General features: G+C 41.3%; 1 protein-coding gene across 3 annotated transcripts in view; it reads left to right on the top strand.

The window, feature by feature from the left end:
• Nucleotides 1–1,548: 1,548 nt before the first annotated feature.
• LOC110486064 overlaps nucleotides 1,549–24,689 on the top strand; it is a 31,939-nt gene continuing 8,798 nt past the window's right edge. Inside the window, exons 1-13 of one of the 3 annotated variants that reach the window (XM_036940716.1) lie at nucleotides 1,549–2,379; nucleotides 8,732–8,896; nucleotides 9,246–9,364; nucleotides 11,757–11,871; nucleotides 12,183–12,260; nucleotides 12,958–13,073; nucleotides 17,133–17,286; nucleotides 17,593–17,735; nucleotides 17,835–17,928; nucleotides 18,237–18,389; nucleotides 20,536–20,685; nucleotides 20,908–21,117; nucleotides 22,024–22,176. In XM_036940716.1, the coding sequence (XP_036796611.1) occupies nucleotides 1,891–2,379; nucleotides 8,732–8,896; nucleotides 9,246–9,364; nucleotides 11,757–11,871; nucleotides 12,183–12,260; nucleotides 12,958–13,073; nucleotides 17,133–17,286; nucleotides 17,593–17,735; nucleotides 17,835–17,928; nucleotides 18,237–18,389; nucleotides 20,536–20,685; nucleotides 20,908–21,117; nucleotides 22,024–22,176 (2,139 nt within the window). In that variant the 5' untranslated portion in view covers nucleotides 1,549–1,890. The remainder of the gene's footprint in view (nucleotides 2,380–8,731; nucleotides 8,897–9,245; nucleotides 9,365–11,756; nucleotides 11,872–12,182; nucleotides 12,261–12,957; nucleotides 13,074–17,132; nucleotides 17,287–17,592; nucleotides 17,736–17,834; nucleotides 17,929–18,236; nucleotides 18,390–20,535; nucleotides 20,686–20,907; nucleotides 21,118–22,023; nucleotides 22,177–24,689) is intronic. The other 2 variants (XM_021557383.2, XM_036940717.1) reach the window with 2 other exon arrangements.

Here is a 24,689-nt window from a genome sequence, read left to right as displayed (position 1 = left end):
ATTAGGCTTAATCTGTGTCCGCAAAACCGCCCCATAGAGTTTGTTTTATGGTAGGATCAAGATGGTCAGATTTATATTTAGATACTGCATATTGACATTTATTCTGGAATGTTTAATGTTTCATTAGCATCATGGAAAATTTTAAATGTCTAGTAACCCATGTTGGAATAAGTGTTGAAAATGCAGGAGTATGTGACTGAACTCTTTGTTCTTGCTATCAGCAAAACAAGAGCTGTCATTGTTAGGGGTGAGCTATAGCCATAGGAATTTGAGGTCATGTAGCTACAGTACATAAGACGGTTGGTTCTTGGAACAGCAAATGGACAGGGCTGTTTCATGCCTTAAGTATTTTTGGTCCTCATGGGGTTGACCCAAAGTCAGTTGACTTCAGTTGAGCCTCGAGAGAAAGGGGGCATGGGGTGTAAGGGTAAAATACAAACATGAGAAGTATTCATTTGTGAGAGTGAGCAAGTTAGCATGGTGTAATTGTGATACGTTCATAAATCAACGAGGGAATTCCCCAACATCTTGTACAAGGCAAATATGTGAACGCAGTTCCACCAGAGTATAGGATTACACAGTGAAATATTTGAGAAAACAAAAATAAATCTTCTTTCTACAAAACCCCAATCCATCTTCATGAAACAATGACAGGTATTTTCTCCTGTTCCTATAAGAACAAACAACATTGTATAAGTCCCAGTCCACATACAGTATAGGCCTGTGGCTTATAACGTGGAAAATACCTGTAATTGATTGCCAAAGAAGTACAGAGGATGTTACAGTAGCCTGATAGGACACCTGGTTCAAATCAAGTGGAAGCCTGAGGCCTGAGTAAGCACAATGTGTTTCCTATGTGTGTCTGTAAATGTTTGGCCTGTGAATGTGGAATTAAAAAAATAAGTGGAAAATTGCATTGGATTTTGTTACTCCTCAAAACAAACTCATAGGGATTGTTATGAAAAAGTGTGAAAACTGTTAGAAAAGACAACTGATTCTTGAGGCATGTTTGAGAACAAGCAAATACCCTGACCTTTAGTCTTTGTAGAGCAAACATTTGACAATTTGACCAGTTATGGAGAGAGATAAAGAGAGAGAGGGAGAAAGAGAGAGAGAGAGCAGACTGCAGACGTGAGATCTAGAGGTGCTTCATGTTTGTTGTTCTTGTTAAAAGCATTACCTCATTGTCCAGCTGTGAGCAGGCAAGACCAGAATGAGAGAGAGTGAGAGCGAGAGAGAGAGCAAGAGGAGCATTTTACCCCTCTGTTACTCTACTCATATCTGAGCATGGAGCTTTTTGTTTGGGGAGGAAGTTTTTACAGCACCAGTTTACAACCCTCAGTCACTCTGACTCTGCCCAGCCCTTGACAGAAAGTGGTGACCTCACTCCTCTTTAATGAAACTTCCCCCCTCTCTTTCCCTTCCTATTTTTTCTTTTTTTCTAAGAGAGCACCCAGGCAGCAAGCCAGACACTTTCCCTTTTCACTCAGATGTCTCTCTCTCTTTCTGTCTCTCTCTCTCTCTCTCACCATTGGCTTGGTGGTTGCTCAGAAGAGGCACTCCTCCCTCCTCGCCTTCTCATATTGGTTTCCCCTGACATGACACAGGCGCTGTAGCTCAGTTGATAACTTCGAAACAGACAGGAGGGGACGTTCTATTGTGTGTCCTGTACTTGTCTTCCTCTCCATGAGGTGCAAGGAGGCGGGTGGCTTTTTGAGTGAGTTTTGCTTTTGACAATTTTTTTGGGGAAAAGAGCGTTGTTTATTCGAGAATTCACCTCTCATTCTGAACTTCTGATACTGGACATTGCCGTTCATGAGGTGAGATATCTGTATTGTTTTGTGACTCTTGTATGCCCATCTAGACTAAACTGCACAGCTATCAAAAACCATGTCTGAGGGTGTCGTCAGAAAAATCCAACCCTTTACCATTGGGACCAGGCTGTCTGTCCCCTCTGAAGCCAAATGCCAGGAGTTCGTGGACGTCTATCTGCCGAAGTCTGCTGCTCCGGACAAGTTGGAGCTACACGACCAAATGTCCCTTTACATGGGCCAGTCCCAGGGGTGGCCTGGGAACTCGGAACTCCCACAAGTGGCCACCCAGGTCTACGCTTCAACACCAGAGGGACATCAGGATGAGAGAGTGGAGGAGGACAGGAATTCTGTGTCCCCCACTGCATCCTCTAGATCCATCAGGAAGATTGCTATTTGCCGGAATGTTGAGACAGCCCCCGACGTGTCCTTGTGTGACTCTGACCTGGCCACTTCCGTTAGATCCACGTCGGAGACCATCCGAAGCAACCACAACAGTGTTCACCCAAAACCGCCATCCTTGATGGTAGAGGACGACTTGGATAAGAGGTCCAACTCTCAGTCTAAGGTAACCTTGGATTACAGTTGTTTTATTCATGGTGTCTCACATGTTATTGAGTTGGGATAGGCTACAAGCCAGCACCAACTAATGTACATTTCAAATCACCTGGTTCAAATCAATTGACTTTGAAATAGAAATGGTGAATGTCTCAATCAGTGTTATGGACATTTGTTTTGTTTCTGTTGGTCAATGTGACCCGTGTTAACCATTCTCAAGCTTTCTGAAAGCAAATTAATTGACTTGTTTACTTTAAAGAAAGTAAGTCCAGAGCCAAAAGGCAATAGGAGGATTGGGAATTAAATCCATAACCACAAAACCCAGTGTAAGTAATGTTTTTCTCCCTCATTTCACATACTATGTAATGCTCTCATTACATAAGTGTGTTTTAACATACTAATAATTACTGGATTTGTGTTACTGACTAAGCTGAGTAACAACATCAGAATCTTTCCGTTGGGCGCCTTCCACCCTGCAACACAAGATACTGTTTTATCGGCTGTTACCAAAAGCAACATGATATAAACACCACCATAACGTACATTGTTCCAGCATGAAACCTCCACACACACACACACACACACACACAATGTGTGCACTATTACCTCAGTGTTGCATTATCCACACTGTACTCTCGAGCTATGAGATCATCAGCAGGCTTTCATTAAGCTAGGCAAAAGGCCACGTTTCGGATGAACTGGTTATTTCCACAGAATAAACGACTCCCAATTTCATAATTGAAGGGGTTGCATGATAAAAATAGCAATCAGGCACATTGCGTTGGTGGATATAATGATGCCGAACTGAAGTTGTACCTGTGATTAAGTGTTTCTCCAGATCCACAGCTGGCAAACAGGTTATTTCAATATTTGCGAGTACCTTTAGGAATTTAAGGGGATCCTGATTGTATTTAATGGCGACATTGACCAACTATTTTGAAATATAACTCCACACGTTCCATAAGTTCCACTCCAGTGGCATGGGCATGCCAAAATAAGCTGACATATGAGGAATATTGTGTACTTATTATCACATACCATGTTAAGATGCATATTTTATGCACTCAGAAAGCATGATATACATTTGAAGCAAACCGGAAAATTTAGTTAGATATTTATACAGACAACAGTCCAATGGTTACAGTTTTCAATGCTGAGCATGCAACTAGCAAAAGGACAGTGGGAGGGGAAAAGGAACGCCCCAACAAGCGAGAAGAGGAGCAATTATTTTGAGATGAGATCATGGCTTTGGCTCTCTTCGTTCTTCATCTCGGCCCTGTGTAGGTGGGCTGGCTGAGTCACACAAAGCCTGCGTGATCTCATCGGTGTGTTTAGTACACAAGTTCCATTTTTCACCAGGATTGAGTATAGCTCTAGGGGTCCGTTTCTGTGTATCTGTCTGTACATTTCCCTGTTTCGCATGACAATGTCTACATCTCTTGAAGTTTTCAACTTTTCAAGGGCCCAAGACTAAATAGACACATTGTTTATAGCCAGGCAAGCTATCCAAATACTATGGGGTATGTGCATTCCGTTTTGTGGTCTTTTGTAGCCAACCTGTGGAAGGCACATGGAAATCTTACAACATGGTGAAACTTGTGTTTACAGTTCTTACATGAAACCTGTTCAACAGGGCTTACAGAGACGCATTATTGTAAAACATTATTGTATTTCACTGCAGAAAATACAGTACATTACGTTCCAGGAAAACAAACATCTTTCTAAGATGAAAAGCAGGCAGGCCTAACAAGTTTCAGATTATTGTGGAGACCGTAGGGAACCAGCAGCAGGTTGCTCCATGATTTAGCTACATACTGTGATGATTGATGTAAGAGGTCTCGGAAAGATAATATGCATCATTCAACGTTTTGCATGAGGTCATCAGTACAGAATGCATTGGCATGGCAAAGGGAGAACGGCGACAGACAGGGAAAAGGTTCCTCAAGCTTAAGGCTAAGGTTATGAAATCGCAAAGATGGAGAAGGAGTAGTGCTCTGGAGCTGGCAGAAAATGATTTCAGCTTCCAGGAATTGTGTGCAGATCCTGGCGACATGGCACCGTGCATTATCATGCTGAAATATGAGGTGACAGCGGCAGATGAATGGCACAACATTTCTGAGATATTTTATTTCAGATCATGAAACATGGGACAAACTCCTTAGATGTTGTGTTTATATTTTTGTTCAGTATATATACCACTGTTCAAAAGTTTGGGGTCACTTAGAAATGTCCTTGTTTTGAAAGAAAAGTATTTTTTTTGTTCATTAAAATAACATCAAATTGATCAAAAATACAATGTAGACATTGTTAATGTTGTAAATAACTATTCTAGCTGGAAACGGTAGTTTTGCGGGTACTATTTAATGAAGCTGTATTTCTGATCAACTTGATGTTATTTTAATGGACAAACAATGTGCTTTTCTTTCAAAAACAAGGACATTTCTAAGTGACCCCAAACTTTTGAACTGTAGTGTGTATATACAGTGTAGTGTGTATATACAGTTGAAGTCGGAAGTTTACATACACTTTAGCCAAATACATTTAAACAAAGCTTTTCACAATTCCTGATATTTAATCATAGTAAAAATTCCCTGTCTTAGGTCAGATAGGATCACCACTTTATTTTAAGAATGTGAAATGTCAGAATAATAGTAGAGAATTATTTATTTCCAGCTTTTATTTCTTTCATCACAATCCAAGTGGGTCAGAAGTTTACGTACACTCAGTTAGTATTTGGTAGCATTGACTTTAAATTGTTTAACTTGGGTCAAACATTTTGGGTAGTCTTCCACAAGCTTCCCACAATAAGTTGGGCGAATTATGGCCCATTCCTCCTGACAGAGCTGGTGTAACTGAGTCAGGTTTGTAGGCCTCCTTGCTTGCACACGCTTTTTCAGTTCTACCCACAGATGTTCTATAGGATTGAGGTCAGGGCTTTGTGATGGCCACTCCAATACCTTGACTTTTTTGTCCTTAAGCCATTTTGCCACAACTTTGGAAGTATGCTTGGGGTCATTGTCCATTTGGAAGACCCATTTGCGACCAAGCTTTTACTTCCTGACTGATGTCTTGAGATGTTGCTTCAATATGTCCACAGAATTTTCCTGCCTCATGATGCCATCTATTTTGTGAAGTGCACCAGTCCCTCCTGCAGCAAAGCACCCCCACCACATGATGCTGCCACCCCCGTGCTTCATGTTTGGGATGGTGTTCTTCGGCTTGCAAGCCTCCCCCTTTTTCCTCCAAACATAACGACGGTCGTTATGGCCAAACAGTTCTATTTTTGTTTCATCAGACCAGAGGACATTTCTCCAAAAAGTACGATCTTTGTCCCCATGTGCAGTTGCAAACCGTAGTCAAGCTTTTTTTGACGGTTTTGGAGCAGTGACTTCTTCCTTATTGAGCAGCCTTTCAGGTTATGCTGATATAGGACTCGTTTTACTGTGGATATAAATACTTTTGTACCTGTTTCCTCCAGCATCTTTACGAGGTCGTTTGCTGTTGTTCTGGGATTGATTTGCACTTTTCACACCAAAGTACATTAATCTCTAGGAGACAGAACGCGTCTCCTTCATGATCGGTATGACTGCTGCATGGTCCCATGGTGTTTATACTTGCGTACTATTGTTTGTACAGATAAACGTGGTACTTTCAGGCATTTGTAAATTGCTCCCAAGGATGAACCAGACTTGTAGAGGTCTACAATTTTTTTTTCTGAGGTCTTGGCTGATTTCTATTGATTTTCCCATGATGTCAAGCGAAGAGGCACTGAGTTTGAAGGTAGGCCTTGAAATACATCCACTGGTACACCTCCAATTGACTCAAATTATGTTAATTAGCCTATCAGAAGCTTCTAAAGTCATGACATCATTTTTTGGAATTTTCCAAGCTGTTTAAATGCACAGTCAACTTAGTGTATGTACACTTCGGACTCACTGGAATTGTGATACAGTGAAATAATCTCTCTGTAAACAATTGTTGGAAAAATTACTTGTGTCATGCACAAAGTAGATGTCCTAACCGACTTGGCAAAACTATAATTTGTCAACAAGAAGTATGTAAACTTCCGACTTCAACTGATATATATATATATATCTATACACAGTGACTTGCGAAAGTATTCGGCCCCCTTGAACTTTGCGACCTTTTGCCACATTTCGGGCTTCAAACATAAAGATATAAAACTGTATTTTTTGTGAAGAATCAACAACAAGTGGGACACAATCATGAAGTGGAACGACATTTATTGGATATTTCAAACTTTTTTAACAAATCAAAAACTGAAAGATTGGGCGTGCAAAATTATTCAGCCCCTTTAATTTCAGTGCAGCAAACTCTCTCCAGAAATTCAGTGAGGATCTCTGAATGATCCAATGTTGACCTAAATGACTAATGATGATAAATACAATCCACCTGTGTGTAATCAAGTCTCCGTATAAATGCACCTGCACTGTGATAGTCTCAGAGGTCCGTTAAAAGCGCAGAGAGCATCATGAAGAACAAGGAACACACCAGGCAGGTCCGAGATACTGTTGTGAAGAAGTTTAAAGCCGGATTTGGATACAAAAATATTTCCCAAGCTTTAAACATCCCAAGGAGCTCTGTGCAAGCGATAATATTGAAATGGAAGGAGTATCAGACCACTGCAAATCTACCAAGACCTGGCCATCCCTCTAAACTTTCAGCTCATACAAGGAGAAGACTGATCAGAGATGCAGCCAAGAGGCCCATGATCACTCTGGATGAACTGCAGAGATCTACAGCTGAGGTGGGAGACTCTGTCCATAGGACAACAATCAGTCGTATATTGCACAAATCTGGCCTTTATGGAAGAGTGGCAAGAAGAAAGCCATTTCTTAAAGATATCCATAAAAAGTGTTGTTTAAAGTTTGCCACAAGCCACCTGGGAGACACACCAAACATGTGGAAGAAGGTGCTCTGGTCAGATGAAACCAAAATTGAACTTTTTGGCAACAATGCAAAACGTTATGTTTGGCGTAAAAGCAACACAGCTGAACACACCATCCCCACTGTCAAACATGGTGGTGGCAGCATCATGGTTTGGGCCTGCTTTTCTTCAGCAGGGACAGGGAAGATGGTTAAAATTGAGGGGAAGATGGATGGAGCCAAATACAGGACCATTCTGGAAGAAAACCTGATGGAGTCTGCAAAAGACCTGAGACTGGGACGGAGATTTGTCTTCCAACAAGACAATGATCCAAAACATAAAGCAAAATCTACAATGGAATGGTTCAAAAATAAACATATCCAGGTGTTAGAATGGCCAAGTCAAAGTCCAGACCTGAATCCAATTGAGAATCTGTGGAAAGAACTGAAAACTGCTGTTCACAAATGCTCTCCATCCAACCTCACTGAGCTCGAGCTGTTTTGCAAGGAGGAATGGGAAAAAAATTCAGCCTCTCGATGTGCAAAACTGATAGAGACATACCCCAAGCGACTTACAGCTGTAATCACAGCAAAAGGTGGCGCTACAAAGTATTAACTTAAGGGGGCTGAATAGTTTTGCACGCCCAATTTTTCAGTTTTTGATTTGTTAAAAAAGTTAGAAATATCCAATAAATGTCGTTCCACTTCATGATTGTGTCCCACTTGTTGTTGATTTTTCACAAAAAAATACAGTTTTATATCTTTATGTTTGAAGCCTGAAATGTGGTAAAAGGTCGCAAAGTTCAAGGGGGCCGAATACTTTCGCAAGGCACTGTATATATATATATATATATATATATATATATATATATATATATTACCCACATGGGACCAATTCATCTTGTTTACAGACTGTCATAAAATGTAACTGTCCAATAAGAAATGTAAGGAGTGGGAGCTAGAGTCGTCTTTTTACTTCATCACTTCTTTTTCAATTATTTGTGCAATTGTGAAACACAAGAATTATGAGTACCACAGGCTTGCAACTGTCTCTCAGTGCAATGTCTCTATAAATTATATTGGGAAATGTAAAGGAATGTATTTCATGATATATTGCAGGCTTGTTCTGTTTTGACTATCAATAATATATTTCATGATTATATTGCAGATTTACTTTGTAACAAATGACTATCAATAATAGTACATTTACTCCTTTTTGCTTGCTCACTTCCAGATGTTTAATCCCGGGTTCAAAACTGTATAGTATATTTTTATATACTCTTTTCAGTATATTTTCTGTATTTATAAACAGTAATCTCCTCACTAAAGGCACAGTACTCATCAAATGTAATCATGTCATCATGGATAGATACTTTATTGTAAGAGCATATCTGCTACAGTGAAAATCCCTTGAACTAATTTCGTATCAACTTGATTTTAAAGACTTGCTATTACTCAATCGTGTTCCTACACAGGTGGACTCTTGGTTCAAGAGGAAGCTTCGGGATCTGAAGTATGGCTGTAGTGTCCTTGGATGTCCTTTGCAGGACCCAGAGGACGCGTCACCGACCCAACAGCGAGACCTAAAGGACATTGAGAATTCCCTCATACAGATGACGAGAAGTCTGGACATAAAACAGGTTTGTGCTTCAATGAATGAATCAATGTGTAGTGCACAAAGGTCCATGATGTGGTATAACTCATAATTCAGTGTATCTCAATCCATAAAAAATATGTTATTCTAGCCAAGGACTAACAGACCTGACTCAACTGATAAGTTAGCCATTAATTAGTTGAATCAGGTGTGTTAGTGCTGGGCTAAAACAAAAATGTGCACCCTGGAATGGATAAAGAAACGTTATGCACTACACATTGATTACATTTACTTCCTACAATATTGTAATGTATCCACATACATGCCCTCAAGTGTCAGAACCATGCATTGAGTGTACTGGTTCACAGGTTCTTCCTTTCTAATGTCCTCTATAGGATGGACATCAGTACGAGACGCTTGACGTGGAGACCGGCCACGAGGGAGAGAAGAGGAAGAGACTGCAACAAATAGAAGGCAACAAAATCCCTTCTGGAGAGAACACCGTTAACCAAACGTAAGTCCCATTTTTGACTGTTTGAGCAAGATGCATCAATAACACCTTACTTTAATTAAAAAATAAAGCAATAACAGTAAGGCATTCGAGGCCCCTAGAATGTGATATACTCATGATAAATCATTGCCACTTATGCTTTATTATAGTTCATTTTTTTCTCTCTATGGCTAAATCAAATCAAATTCTATTTGTCACATGCGCCGAATACAACAGGTGTAGAGTTTGTAAACTTTGAAATGCTTACTTACAAGCCCTTAACCAACAATACAGTGAAGAAAAAAAGTATTTACTAAAATAAACTGAAGTAAAAAATGAATAAACAAGAAAAAAAAAAAAAAAAAAGGAGCAACAATAAAATAACAGTAGCGAGGCTATATACAGGGGGTACTGGTACAGAGTCAATGTGCGGGGGCACCGGTTGGCTCAGGTAATTGAGATAATATGTACATGTCGGTAGAGGTAAAGTGACTATGAATGGATAATAATATGGGTATATAATCTGGGTAGCCATTTGATTAGCTGTTCAGGAGTCTTATGGCTTGGGGGTAGAAGCTGTTAAGAAGCCTTTTAGACCTAGACTTGGCACTCCGGTAGCACGTGCCGTGCGGTAGCAGAGAGAACAATCTATGACTAGGGTGGCTGGAGTCGTTCTCTGACACCGCCTGGTATAAAGGTCCTGGATGGCAGGAAGCTTGGCCTCAGTGATGTACTGGGCCGTACGCATTACCCTCTGTAGTGCCTTGCGGTAGGAGACTGAGCAGTTGCCATATCAGGCGGTGGGTGATGCAACCAGGATGCTCTCGATGGTGCAGCTGTAGAACATTTTGAGGATCTGAGGACCCATGCCAGATCTTTTCAGTCTCCTGGGGGGGATTAGATGTTGTCATGCCCTCTTCACGACTGTCTTGGTGTGTCGGGACCATGTTAGGTTGTTGGTGATGTAGACACCAAGCAACTTGAAGCTCTCAACCTGCTCCACTACAGCCCCGTCAATGAGAATGGGGGCGTGCTTGGTCCTCCTTTTCTTGTAGTCCACAATCATCTCCTTTGTCTTGATCACGTTGAGGGAGAGGTTGTTATTCTGGCACCACACTGCCAGGTCTCTGACCTCCTCCCTATAGGCTGTCTCAACGTTGTTGGTGATCAGGTCTACCACTGTTGTGTCGTCGGCAAACTTAATTTTGGTGCTTGGCCATGCAGTCATGGGTGAACAGGGAGTACAGGAGGGGACTGAGCATGCACCCCTGAGGGGCCCCGTGTTGATGATCAGTGTGGCAATGTGTTGTTACCTACCCTTACCACCTGGGGGCGGCCCATCAGGAAGTCCAGGGTCCAGTTAGAGGGAGGTGTTTAGTCCCAGGGTCCTTAGCTTCGTGATGAGCTTTGAGGGCACTATGGTGTTGAACGCTGAACTGTGGTCAATGAATAGCATTCTCACGTAGGTGTTCCTTTTCTCCAGGTGGGAAAGGGCAGTGTGGAGAGCAATAGAGATTGCATCATCTGTGGATCTGTTGGGGCGGTATGCAAATTGGAGAGGGTCTAGGGTTTCTGGGATACTGGTGTTGATCTGAGCCATGGCTAGCCTTTCAAAGCACTTCATGAATACAGACGTGAGTGCTATGGGTCGGCAGTCATTTATGTAGGTTACCTTGGTGTTCTTGGGTACAGAGACTATGGTGGTCTGCTTGGAACATGTTGGTATTACAGACTCGGTCAGGGACAGGTTGAAAATGTCAGTGAAGACACTTGCCAGTTGGTCAGTGCATGCTCAGAGTACACATCCTGGTAATCTGTCTGGCCCTGTGGCCTTCTGAATGTTAAATAGTTTAAAGGTCTTACTCACGTCTGCTACGGAGTGCATGATCACACAGTCATCCGGAACAGCTGATACTCTCATGCATGCTTCAGTGCTGCTTGCCTCGAAGCGAGCCTATAGGATATTTAGTTTGACTGGTAGGCTCGTGTCACTGGGCAGCTCGCGGCTCTGTTTCCCTTTGTAGTCCGTAATAGTTTGCAAGCCCTGCCACATCCGACGAGCGTCAGAGTCGGTGGAGTACGATTCAATCTTAGTCCTGTATTGACGCTTTGCCTGTTTGATGATTTGTCGGAAGGCATACTGTGATTTCTTATAAGCGTCTGGGTTAGAGTCCTTGACTAGGCTACATATACTTTGTCCTTGGTGCTCTGGATGTATATTTGTTATGGCTACCGTTAACATGTTGTTTTCCTATCTACTCCTATGTAACTACAGCTTTCCATGTTATGTAACAGTACTTGGTCTGACTTGAATTACTTTCACATCCATCTTGGATTTCAAGTCATATCTGGGAATTTGACCCCATTGTGATCCCATTGCCAAAGCACTGAACTAGATACTGTATCTCTTTGGTAGCTGGCTGAGGTTCCAGTCACTGTTAAGAAACTATCACCAAGACCTCAAACTGGCTCTGGACGTCTCCTCCTTCTACCAACAGGCTGACACCATCATCTGCACCATCAACAGGAAGGTAAAAAGGCAGAATAGGAATTTGGACAAGAGTCCTATTTTGCACCAGTGATCCTTTAAAGGTACAATCTGCAATATTTACATGCTGTTAAAAGTTTGATTGATTCTTGAAAAATATATGCGCCATGAGCTTAGTACAACTGTCCCCATCATAACATCATAACCCCAAATATAAGATCGTTTTACTCCATAGTTCCTCTTTATTATTTGAATGGTATGTGAAAATGTGGTCCCAAGGTTCTGCAGATTATCATTGTTTTGTAATTACACGTTATTACACATAGACTCTATGTTATTTGGTTTGTTTGGTAGAGAAGCGTCCTGTCTGGATCCGATAACCAGGGGAGCTGCGGTCAGACAGAGATCTACAATATTGCCAGCCAAATCATGGTGAGTGGCACATGGGGAATGTAGCTCAGAATAATTCATGCATTTACGGTGAAATGCAGCAATGCATCATTCATACGTCAGGGTTGTGTTCAGTTCCATTTCAAGTGAAATACTGGTCGTTTACAAATGTTATCATTGAAAATACTCAAATAGGAATTTAAAAGGAATACACTACAGCTGTAGTGTATGGTGTAAGCACATTTTGTAACCTTTATTTAACTAGGCAAGTCAGTTAAGAACAAATCCTTATTTACAATGATGGCCTAGGAACAGTGGGTTAACTGCCTTGTTCAGGGGCAGAACGACAGATTTTTACCTTGTCAGCTCAGGGATTCGATCTAGCAACCTTTTGGTTACTGGCCCAATGCTCTAACCACTAGGCCACCTGCTCAGTACTCAAGACTACTTCAATCCTAAGTAGAGAGAAACACAGAGAAACTATCACAAGACAGTGAAACATAACACTAAAATCTAGACTATTCCTTCCTAGACCTTTTCTGAATCTTTTTGGGGCGTTTCCCCCTTAACCATAGAAGAAGCCTTCTATGAAGTGGTGTTACACTTCTGTGTTAAATCTAACCATAGACTTCCATTTTAAAGAGCGTGGGTCGTTTTCCAAGACTGTAAATCAACTGTAAATGAATTGTGTCACTTCCATCCACTACCCCCATCCCCTCCTCGACCACGCTCTCTCCAGATGCTGAACGAGACTGTTTCCCGCCTTTCGGACCTCCACCCTACCCTGGCTGCCAGAGTGACACGGAAGCAGGCTGAGGTGCAGGAGAGCTGGGGCCTTCTCCAGGAGGGTAGTGGGTAAATAAGGGTCCTAAAGCCCATAATGTTTCTCTAATGCAGCGTTTCCTAAAATTGGTCCTCGGGACCCCAAGGAGTGCACATTTTGGTTTTTGCCCTAGCACTACACAGCTAATTCAAATGATCAAAGGTTGATGATTAGTTGATTATTTGAATCAGCTGTCTTGTGCTAGGGCAAAAAACTAAACGTGCAGCCCTTGTGGTCCCGAGGACCAAGTTTGGGAAACCTTGCTCTAATGGCACCCTATTCCCTATATACTGTAGTTCACTATTTTTGACCAAGGCCCATGCGACTCTGGTCAAAAGTAGTGCATTATATAGAGAATAGGGTGCCATTTCAGGATACCCTATAAAGTCCTTCTATTATATAATACAGTGTTTCCTAACTCCAGGCCTTGAGTATCCCCAACAGCACACATTTGTTGTAGCCCTGGACAAAAACACCTGATTCAACTTGATGATTACTTAAGTAGAATCAGATGTGCTTGTCCAGGGCCACAATGTGTGTTTTGTTAGGGGAACTCGGGAAACACTGATCTAATATCGCATTATCTAGGGGTGTGTTACAAGGATGCCATCTATCATCGTATCTATATATTATGGCAATATTTGCTATAAATGTAAGATCAAATACTAACATCAAAGGATTTTGAGAATGTTTGCAACGTTCACACATGGTTCCTGTTTGGTTGGAGAACTGCTGGTTGTAACATAACTCCTGAAACACCTGATTTAACTGTGACAGGGCTGGCCAATGCCCTTCACATAAAAAGGGTTTTACTAAAAGAACTGGAACGGTTTCTTCCAAATTGGGAGATTTATTTTCAATAAATATATAAATACAAAAACAGGCTTCAAAATGGCAGCGCTAAAATGGTAAAAACATGGACTAAAAGATTTAAGCCCCAGAATAAAATAATAATCTTCACTGGTCTATCTCTTCCCCAATGGCACTCTCCCACAAACATTTAAAACATCTGTAGCTCATTATCTCATTTAGTGGGAGGGGCCTACAATTCCCTCTTGAGCCAATACCAATTCAGACACGAACACTCAATTACTACACACTTAACTGGTTCAGGTATATTGGTGGAATCAGATCTCAACTATGGCATGATATGAATAATGTATGTTAAGTAGGAACCATGGAATACAATTAACATAGAAATAAACACTCACAAATACAATTTAAATTAGGGGCAAGGTTCAAATGTTCAAGTGAGGATGTGTTTGCATCACTCAACCCTATTGGTTTATTGAAGACTGTGTATATTTCGCTCCTGAAACCACAGTCTGACAACCAGGTTGCTTACCTGTAGCCTATTTTTCAGTGGTGGAAAAAGTACCCAATTGTCATACTTAAGTAAAAAATAAAGATATCTTCATGGAAAATGACTCAAGTAAAAGTGAAAGTCACCCAGTAAAATACAACTTGAGTAAAAGTCTTAAAGTATTTGGTTTAAGTAACAAAAGTAAACGTAATTGCTAAAATATACTTAAGTATCAAAAAAATAAAAAATAAAATAATTTCAAATGCCTTATATTGAGCAAACCAGATGGCAAAATGTATGTTTTTTTATTTACTTACGGATAGCCATGGACACACTAACACATAATTTATAAACAAAGCATTTGTGTTTAGTGAGTCCGCCAGATCAGAGGCAGTATGGATGACCAGGGATGTTCTCTTGATAAGTGTGTGAATTGGACCATTTTCCAGTCCTGCAAAACATTCAAAATGTAACGAGTACTTTTGGGTGTCAGGGAAAATGTATGGAGTAAAAAGTACATTTTTTCTTTAGGAATGTAGTGAAGTAAAAGTTACCCCAAAAATGTATTTTTTATTTTTACTTAAGTACTTCACACCATTGCTATTTTTCCCTCCATAAAATCACTTACATATGGCAGTGCTGAATAAAGTCATCAATGGAGGTCACCAATAACGGAGTTAGCGAGCCGTTGCTACAGTATAATGATACAAAATGGGCAGCCCTTTTGACCCAACCCACACGTCGACTCTGAACTTTTCAACATGTTGATAAACATTGCTTAACAGTTTACGTCTGGATGAACTCATGGAATATGTATTCCAGATGAAAAGGTTTGATGTTTACAATTGGATTAAATGGAAAACATACTCGGTGAATAAGATGATTGTTTTTCTACTAACACTCTTGTTGCGTAACTAACAAGACATTCTGGCATTAGAACCAATGCCCTAATGGCAACTGAAGCCGACATTGAAATGATTCTTGCCCTAATAAGCCATAGTCTGAGTTTCACTCATAACAAATGCTGTCCAAATAATCGCCATGGAATCAATTCAGGGGAATTCATTCTTGACATTCTCTTTGTATTATGCAATGCTCCAACTTTAAACATGACATGGATTTCGCAAGCCCCTGTGTCACAGTGAAAGTGTTCTGTGTAGGAGCTGGTGCCAAAATGAGATATGGATGAATATCGAGAAAGACATTTTGGGGGGAGATTATACTATACGATAAACCTGCTCCTAACCTCTCCTAACCTCTCCTTCAGCAGATGTGTGCAGGGTGCCTCATAAGTATGGTATGGCCTGGTGACCAGGGATACAAACGGATGTAGCTTATAAAGCTTAATGAACAGAAGTATACTGGTCAGTTACCATGTTAGTCATTCGATTGTGGGTTAAATGCACTTCTGCCTTTAAAGTTACATTTTGGAAGTTTAATTACAAATGTTCTACCTCAGATTTTGGATTTAAACTGTATGGTTTACAGACGCATTAACACATTTATTAACCCATTGAACCATAACATTTTAGGGTATCAAACCTTTGAAATATAAAGAGATGACCCACATTCCAAGCATCTGTGTGGAGAGGTGTGCCCATTTCTGTCCAGTGAGTATCAGTATCACAAACGTTGTATTTTTGTTGTAAGGGTGGCAATGGGCTCTCTTCTGTCAAAACTGGAAATAGATTTCCTTAACGGGCGCCAGCGAGAAAGAACGTTCGAATTAAAGACAACCGACAAGACACGACATACACAAAGTGTTCCTTTTTGATTCCAAGATTTCTGACTCCTCCCAGCTGTTCCCTCTCCATTTTATAGTTTCTTTCAAAAACAAAAGCACTTTCCTGAAACCATGACCTCACCCCTTCAGAGGGGGGTGACATCATTACTTTATACCCCTGCCAGCCCCAGTCAGTCACTCCAAGGACAAAGCCCTCTGTCTGTTCAGATTGTCATGGTTGCATAACATGTCATTAGCTAATTCAGCTTATCTGGTGGATCCAGTCAATGTTGTTCATCCTGGGATTTCTGAGTCATGTGACACGTCTCCAAGCAGAAGCGCTCTAGACATGTTGAGGAGTGCTCAAACTTGTGGGTATGACTTAAACCCTAAAGAATATACAGTAAAACTGATTAACAGGCATCCGCAGCTGCCACAAATTATCCACTTTGGACATATTGTCTCTAATGCATGACAATACGTGCTAAGCCGTGGTTAAGTGGTATCACTCCCTTCACTATGTACCACAGCCCTGGAGTCCAGAGTTCAACCTTCGTGTCCACCCTTCTGACCTCTCCCCCACATCTATCTACCCCTTTGTTTCCAATCTGCCTACATTAAAAGCACTAAAATGCAGTATGTGTTTTATTTTAACACTGCTTTTCTCTCATCTTCTTTGTGGGGCTGAAAATAGAAGCCTCAGGAAACACAATTTCCCTAGTATATCACCGGGGTGGATACAGTACACCAATGTTTGCTGTGGAGAATGAGCATAATATCGTACATTGTAAAAGACTACTCCCGGACACATGACTACCTCTGCATGTTTATTGTTGGCAGCATTTCGGACAGTGTCTTTTCTCAAGACAATTTTGAGTTAGTTCTCTATTCCGAAACCACAATCACATGATTTTAGCCCAGTCACTCACATTAACTGTTCTATTTCATTACCAATGAACCTAGCACCGAGAGTATCAACTGGCCTTCTGGATGAAGTAGGGTAGGGTCACCATCATTGATAGAACCAGGGTTACAATAAGTAACCCATAATGTTTTGCCATGCAGGAGCGAGTGGCCAGATTTGCCCACCACCCTTGACATAGACTTCTCCTGTGATGAACCTGGCTCACTGAGTCCAACCAGAGATACGGAACATGAGGCCCAGAGGACCATAGGAAAGGACATCAAAGAGGAACAGAACCGTCTCAAAGGGTTCGAGGTCAGCAGATCCATTTTTCAAATGACTAGGAAATTCTCTTTAAAAGTAGTTAAAGGGATAGTTAACTCAAATTACAAAATGAAAATAGTTCACCCAAATTATAACATTACATATAGGTTTCCTTACCTTTAAAGCAGTCGATTAAAAACGAATATGTAATTTTGTAACATGGGGTGTAATTTGGGTGAACTGTTATGAATCGGGTAAATCATCAGAATAGGTGGTACTTGATACCTCTGTGAAATAGCATTTGAACTCTAATTATATGACCTACTAATGACCTATGTAATTTCCTTTTTTTTTTAGAACATGAAAGACTGTGGTGTCCCCAGGAAGCTGACTGTTTGTCAAGTTGAAGAACAGCCTTTCAAAAGCTATGCCCGAGTCTCCTGTGACACCACCAGCAATCTGGATGACTTGATTGGAAGACGGCGTGTGGAGAGGCAAGGGTATAGACTTTCATCAGCTTCTTGTTTTTTGAAACCAGATTAAATTGTTGATGACACTTTAAGCAGAACATTAAGTTAACGTATGTGCTTGCTTTGCAGAAAGGACCAGACAACACATTTGAACACTTGTTCTCCAGATTGCCAATCAGAACTTGGTACTCAGTTGCAAAATTCTACCACATCTGCTGATAAGGTAGCTATGGATTGATTTTCTGGTGTTTCTTGTGGTCTGCTACTACAGTACCAGTACTAATACTTTAGAGTAAATATCCAATGACAATGTCCGCGAGATGAACAGGGTGTGTTGATTTTAACGGGGTTTACAACGTTGATACGGTGTAAACATCGAGAGTGAACCCCCAGTGTACTGTAGTTTTCCTTCATCTGCAAATGATTGAATTTGGGCCTGGATGCATCCCACTGGGTTAACCAAACGTCACTTCCTCCTCTTGTTTTCTCTCTTCCTCTTCCGTTTCCTCACTTCCTGTTCCTTGGTTGAAGACTCTGTCATGGCTGAAAGACAACCTTGCTATGTCAACCCCCAGCCACCATACAGCCACTACGTGTGGTCCAGATGTGACTAAAAACCTGCCAGCTGATATTTACGAGGACAATGTTGTTTCAAACACGATTTGCTTAGACCTGTCCAAGGGAGTAAGTCTTGTAGCTTTTATTTGCATAATATGCAGTCTTTGCGACGGTACTTGTCGTATTCAGAAAGTTTTACATTGGGCAATTTATACTGAACAAAAATATAACAGCATATAAAACATTTTTGAAATCACCTTGTTGTACACGCCGGTCCTTCTTTGGCAAATTTTGTCATCAATAAAAATGATTTACAATTCCGATTTGGATGACCGTTCAAAACGTATTTTCCCGGTCTGACTTCCCAGCTGCAATGCTTGCTTCACTGATTACTTCCAAACAACTCATTGTTGAATTTGCTATTTCCAAATTGTCCAATGGCCGATGAGCACCGATACGTTTTGTCTATATTTTCTCATCATTATATTTCTTCATATGACAAGGATTAAAAAGGATTTGCCAGTAGACTTGATTCACGAATCATGATGATGACTGCTAGCTAAAATTATGAAAGTAAGACATTAACATGATCAGTCCAATCACAGCTACTGGACATAGAACGTGATTTGACGTAATTTCTGTGGCTAATGACCGTGAGCCTACCAAAAGAACATGCAAACAGGCAAGCCCCCCCCCCCCCCCCCCCCCAAAAAAAGAAAAATAATAATAATAATAATATATATATATAAATATATCATATATATATATATATATCATATATAATATATATATATATTTTTTTTTGCAAATGTGGGCCACCTGCCGTGAATGACGGGTTGCCACTGATTATCACAGAGCTCCACATTGTTCTGGGGACAATAAAAGGCCACTCTATAATGTGCAGTTTTGCCACACAACACTGCCACAAATGTTTCAGGTTTTGAGGGAGTGCAATTGGTATGCTGACTGCAGGAGAGTCCACCAGAGCTGTTGCCAGAGAATTGAATGTCCATTTCTCTACCATAAGCTGTCTCCAATGTAGTTTTAGAGAATTTGGCAGTACGTCCAACCGGCCTCACAACCGCAGACCACGTATAACCACGCCAACCCAGGACATCCACACCCGGCATCTTCACCTGCGGGATCGTCTGAGACCAGACACCCGGCCAGCTGATGAAACTCTGGGTTTGTACAACTGAAAGAAATTCTGCAAAAACTGTCAGAAACCGTCTCAGGGAAGCTCATCCGAGTGCTCGTCATCCTCACCAGGGTCTTAACCTGACTTCAGTGGGCAACTGCTCACCTTCCATGGCCACTGGCATACTGGAGAAGTGTGCTCTTCATGGATGAATCCTGGTTTCAACTGTACTGGGTAGATGGCAAATAGCGTGTATGGGTGAGCAGTTTGTCGATGTCAACGTTGTGAACAGAGTGCCCCATGGTCTCAGTGGGGTTATGCTGTTATGCTGATGTCAACAGGCATGAGCTACAGACAACAAACAAAATTGCATTTTACCGATGTCAATTTGAATGCCATGACGAGATCCTGAGGCCCATTGTCGTGCCATTCATCCGCTGCCATAACCTCATGTTTCAGCATTAAAATGCACGGCCCTGTGTTGCAAGGATCTGTTCACGATTATTGGATGATGCAAATGTCCCAGTTCTTCGATGGCCTGCATACTCACCAGACGTCACCGATGAAATGTTTGGGAATACGACAGTGTGTTCTAGTTCCCGCCAATATCCAGCAACTTTGCACAGCCATTGAAGAGGAGTGGGACAGCATTCCACAGGCCACAATCAACAGCCTGATCAGCTCAATGTGAAGGAGATGTGTTGCGCTGCATGAGGCAAATGGTGGTCACACCAGATACTGACTGGTTTTCTGATCCTTCTGATAAGGTATCTATGACCAACAGATCCATATCTGTATTTCCAGTCATGTGAAACCCATAGATTAGGGCCTAATTCATTTATTTCAATTTAATTAGTTCCTTATATGAACTGTAACTTATTGAAACCTTTGACTGTTGCATGTTGCGTTTATATTTTTGTTCAGTATATGTATGATGAGATATGCAGGGGCTATCAGAGTTGGGGTCTTTAATTCTGGCAAAGGGTTTAAATTGAACATTATTTTCCTATTCACTAATAGAATTTACAATTCAGAAATGTATAAATGTGACTTAAAATGGAAAATATTTTATTTTATCCAACAAAATGACATAATAGATTAGAGCAAAGATTTATGTTCCATGCTTTGGTACAGGAAAAGCCAGGGTCAACCCAAGGCCAGCACAAAGGTGGTGTGAAGATGGAGGACCTCCTTGGTCAAGTGGAGACACTATGGGAAGTTCTGAGGAGAAGACATCATAGAAGCATGATTGATGCAAACAGCTCTGAGAGGCTCAACTTGGAGGTATTGATTATTGGTGTCTATATACTGATCTGGGCCTGTATTCATAGTGTCTCAAAGTCAGAGTGCTGATGTAGGATCAGTTATGTATTTTACATCATATTAATAAGATTATATGGATAGGGGGACCTGATCCTAGATCAGCACTCCTATTCTGAGACACTCTTTGGTCTCCAGAGGGCAATGTATGCAGTGTTGAAGACAAATCCATGCTATCCTTTGTAGAGGGATGACAATCATGAGACAGACAAGGATCGGCTCGAAGGACGCATGTCAGAATACAGGGCAACCACGGAAAACGTGGAATTCTGGAGCGTCCCAGAAGTCAAGGATCTCTCTGAGACATTGGAGGAAAACGACAGAGGAATGCTGACAGAGCTGCTTAGGTGTCTTGACCAGGATGAAAACTTTGATCATTGTGAGGTAGAGGAACAGGTAAGGTTTCAGCTTTTTCCGTTCACGTGGTTTTCCAATGCCACTTTATTAATGTCCTCCTTGCAAGTCCGTTTCCTCAAACCTCCGTAAAAGGAAGGTGGGGTGTGTTTTTTTTCTAGATAGATACACTCCCACTAAACCTCCCATTAGACCTCAACAAGACATGGTCACTGGCCTTGCAGGCAAAGCTAACCACACTCCAATTCTATCATCAGATAACTCAATTAGATTAATACAGCCACAATCTACCAAAATACTGAATAATTTATTTGAGTATCATGGCAGACCCTTACTGGACAAATGGATGACCAGGGGTGCATGAACCACCCTATGGAGGAATTGGTGGGGGTCCTGGAGGATCTTGGTGAAGCAGTGCAGAAAAGAGGACATTCCCTCCATTAAAGTCAAGACATCCAAGAATTTATGAGTCAGATAGGAGTTAACTGAACAGTTTTTTATTTGGATGTGGTCCTCTGTAGCTCAGTTGGTAGAGCATGGTGCTTGCAAAGCCAGGATAGTGGGTTTGTTTCCCAGGAACCCCCGTAAGTGAAATATGCATGCATGACTGTAAGTCCCTTTGGATAAAAGTGTCTGCTAAATAGCATATATTATATGATTATTTTCTGTTGCTTTTAACATAAAAAACACCACAAATTTGCACACTGTGCTTGTAGAGTTTCACAAACTGAACAATAGTAACAGAAACAGACTGATTTTACTAGCATTGACTGGTTGAAGTAGTGTAACCAGTCAATGCTAGTAAAGTCAGGCTGTTTCTGCTACTATTGTTCAGTTTGTGAAACTCTACAAGCACAAAGTCATTCTTTACCTATGGGCTAAAATAAAATTTGCAATGCCCCCTCTCCTCTCTTCTCTCCTTTCCTCTCCTCTCCTCTCCTCTACTAGCAATCAACACTGAAGCTGCGCATCAACCAGCTCTTGTCCAGGTGTGCAGAGTTCAGCATGGACATTCTGGACACTGAGACAGACATGGCGGTCAGATGTGAGCCCAATAGTTCTGAACTCGAGGGACTGCAGGAGCAACAGGATGAGCTAGAGGTATATACAGTATATGTATGTGTGTTAAAAAGAGGACATTCCCTCTATCAAAGTCCAAGACATCAAAGAACTTAGGAGTCAGGTTGACTGAACAGTTTTCGATTTGGATGTGGTCCTCTGTAGCTCAGTTGTTAGAGCATGGTGCTTGCAATGCCAGAATAGTGGGTTTGATTCCCAGGACCTGTCATCTGATAGGGTACCAGTCAAAAGTTTGGACACGCTTATTCATTCAAGGGTTTTTCTTTATTTTTATTATCATGTAGTAAAAGTCTTAAACAAATTAAAATAGGTTTTATATTTTTGAAGAATCTAAGTAGCCACCCTCTGCCTTGATGACAGCTTTGCACACTCTTGCAATTCTCTCAACCAGCTTCACCTGGAATGATTTTCCAACAGTCTTGAAGGAGTTCCCACAGATGCTGAGCACTTGTTGGCTGCTTTTCCTTCACTCTGTGGTCCAACTCATCCCAAACCATCACAATTTGGTTTGAGGTTGGGTGATTGTGCAGGCCAGGTCATCTGATGCAGCACGCCATCACTCTCCTTCTTGTTAAAATAGCCCTCACACAGCTTGGAGGTGCATTTTAGGTCATTATCCAAATGATAGTCCCACTAAGCGCAAACCCGATGGAATGGCGTATCACTGCAGAATGCTGTGGTAGCCATGCTGGTTAAGTGTGCCTTGAATTCTAAATAAATCACAGACAGTGTCACCAGCAAAGTACCATCACACCACCTCCTCCATGCTTCACCATGAGAACTACACATGCGGATATCATCCGTTCACCTATTCTGCGTCTCACAAAGACACAGTTGTTGGAACCAAAAATCTCAAATTTGTTTGATATTAATAGTTAACGATTATATACTTAACTAATAGTAAGACATTTATGTTCTATGGGTTTTGGGTAATTGCTTGGGTTTTGCTTGAGATCGCTTGAGCTGACAATGATTTAAAAACCTAAAGTTCCCAAAGAACACAGTGGCCTCCATCATTCTATGTATTTATTTTTTATGTTTCTTTGTGATAGACAATTGATAGTTACAGTCTTGTTCCATCGAGAGGTGAAGGTAGAGAGCCATGCGTCCTTCGAAACACAACCCTGCCAAGCCGCAACCCTGCCAACCCTGCTTCCCGGTCATGGCCGGCTGTGACACAGCCTGGGATCGAACCCTGGTCTGTAGTGACGTCTCAAGCACTGCAATGCAGTGCCTTAGACTGCCGCGCCATTCGGGAGGCTGACCTCCATCATTCTAAAATGGAAGAAGTTTGGAACCACCAAGACTTCCTAGAGCTGGCCGCCCGGCCAAACTGAGCAATCGGGGGAGAAGGTTCTTGGTCAGGGAGGTGACCAAGAACACGATGGTCACTCTGACAGAGCTCCAAAGTTTCTCTGTGGAGATGGGAGAATCTTCCACGAGGACAACCATCTCTACAGCACTCTACCAATCAGGCCTTTATGGTAGACTGGCCAGACGGAAGCCACTCCTCAGTAAAAGGCACATGACACCCCGCTTGGAGTTTGCCAAAAGGCACCTAAAGGACTCAGACCATGAGAAACAAGATTCTCTGGTCTGATGAAAGCAAGATTGAAATCTGAATGGTCTGAATGCCAAGCATCATGTCTGGAGGAAACCTGACACCATCCCTAAGGTGAAGCATGGTGGTGGCAGCATCATGCTGTAGGGATGTTTTTCAGCAGCAGGGACTGGGTCTAGTCAGGATCGAGGCAAAGATGAATGGAGCTAAGTACAGAGAGATTCTTGATGAAAACCTGCTCCAGAGCACTCAGGACCTTAGAATGAGCGAAGCGCCCAATTTTTCAGTTTTTGATTTGTTAAAAAAAGTTAGAAATATCCAATAAATGTCGTTCCACTTCATGATTGTGTCCCACTTGTTGTTGATTCTTCACAAAAAAATACAGTTTTATATCTTTATGTTTGAAGCCTGAAATGTGGCAAAAGGTCGCAAAGTTCAAGGGGGCCGAATACTTTCGCAAGGCACTGTATGTAAATGTTATATTTCAATGTTTTATTTAATACATTTGCAAACATTTTTTTTGAATAGGGCTGTAACGTAACAAAATGTGGAAAAAGTCAAGGGGTCTCTATACTTTCTGAATGCACTGTTTAGTCCAGTGTCTTCAGAGATATTGTGTTTGCTTCAGCTTGCTTTAACGCTCCATAGCATTGTATTTTAAAAAAAACTCTAGAATTGTCAGATCTCATCTCAGAGACATAGACTTTACACCTGTGTTAAAATTTCGAACATCATTAATAAAGGATAGTTCTCTCAAACTATCCAGCATAAGCTGTCAATAGTGTAATCTTGGCTATCCAGTCATGATACATGATGAGTTCAATCATACTAGCCATGGTGTCCCTCTGTAGGTTGAAAGACCAGAAAAAAATATAGATTTTGTTTTCATAGCAAAATGCAACCCTATGTCCATTATCTATCATAAGATTATGACATGCGTTATTAGTTGGATTGGTTTTGAACCTCTGTCAGG

Source organism: Oncorhynchus mykiss, chromosome 13 (genome assembly GCF_013265735.2).
Source record: "Oncorhynchus mykiss isolate Arlee chromosome 13, USDA_OmykA_1.1, whole genome shotgun sequence".
Classification (NCBI taxonomy): Eukaryota; Metazoa; Chordata; class Actinopteri; order Salmoniformes; family Salmonidae; genus Oncorhynchus; species Oncorhynchus mykiss.
Note: the sequence above shows the minus strand (reverse complement) of the source record. Positions and strands in the feature narration are given on the sequence as shown.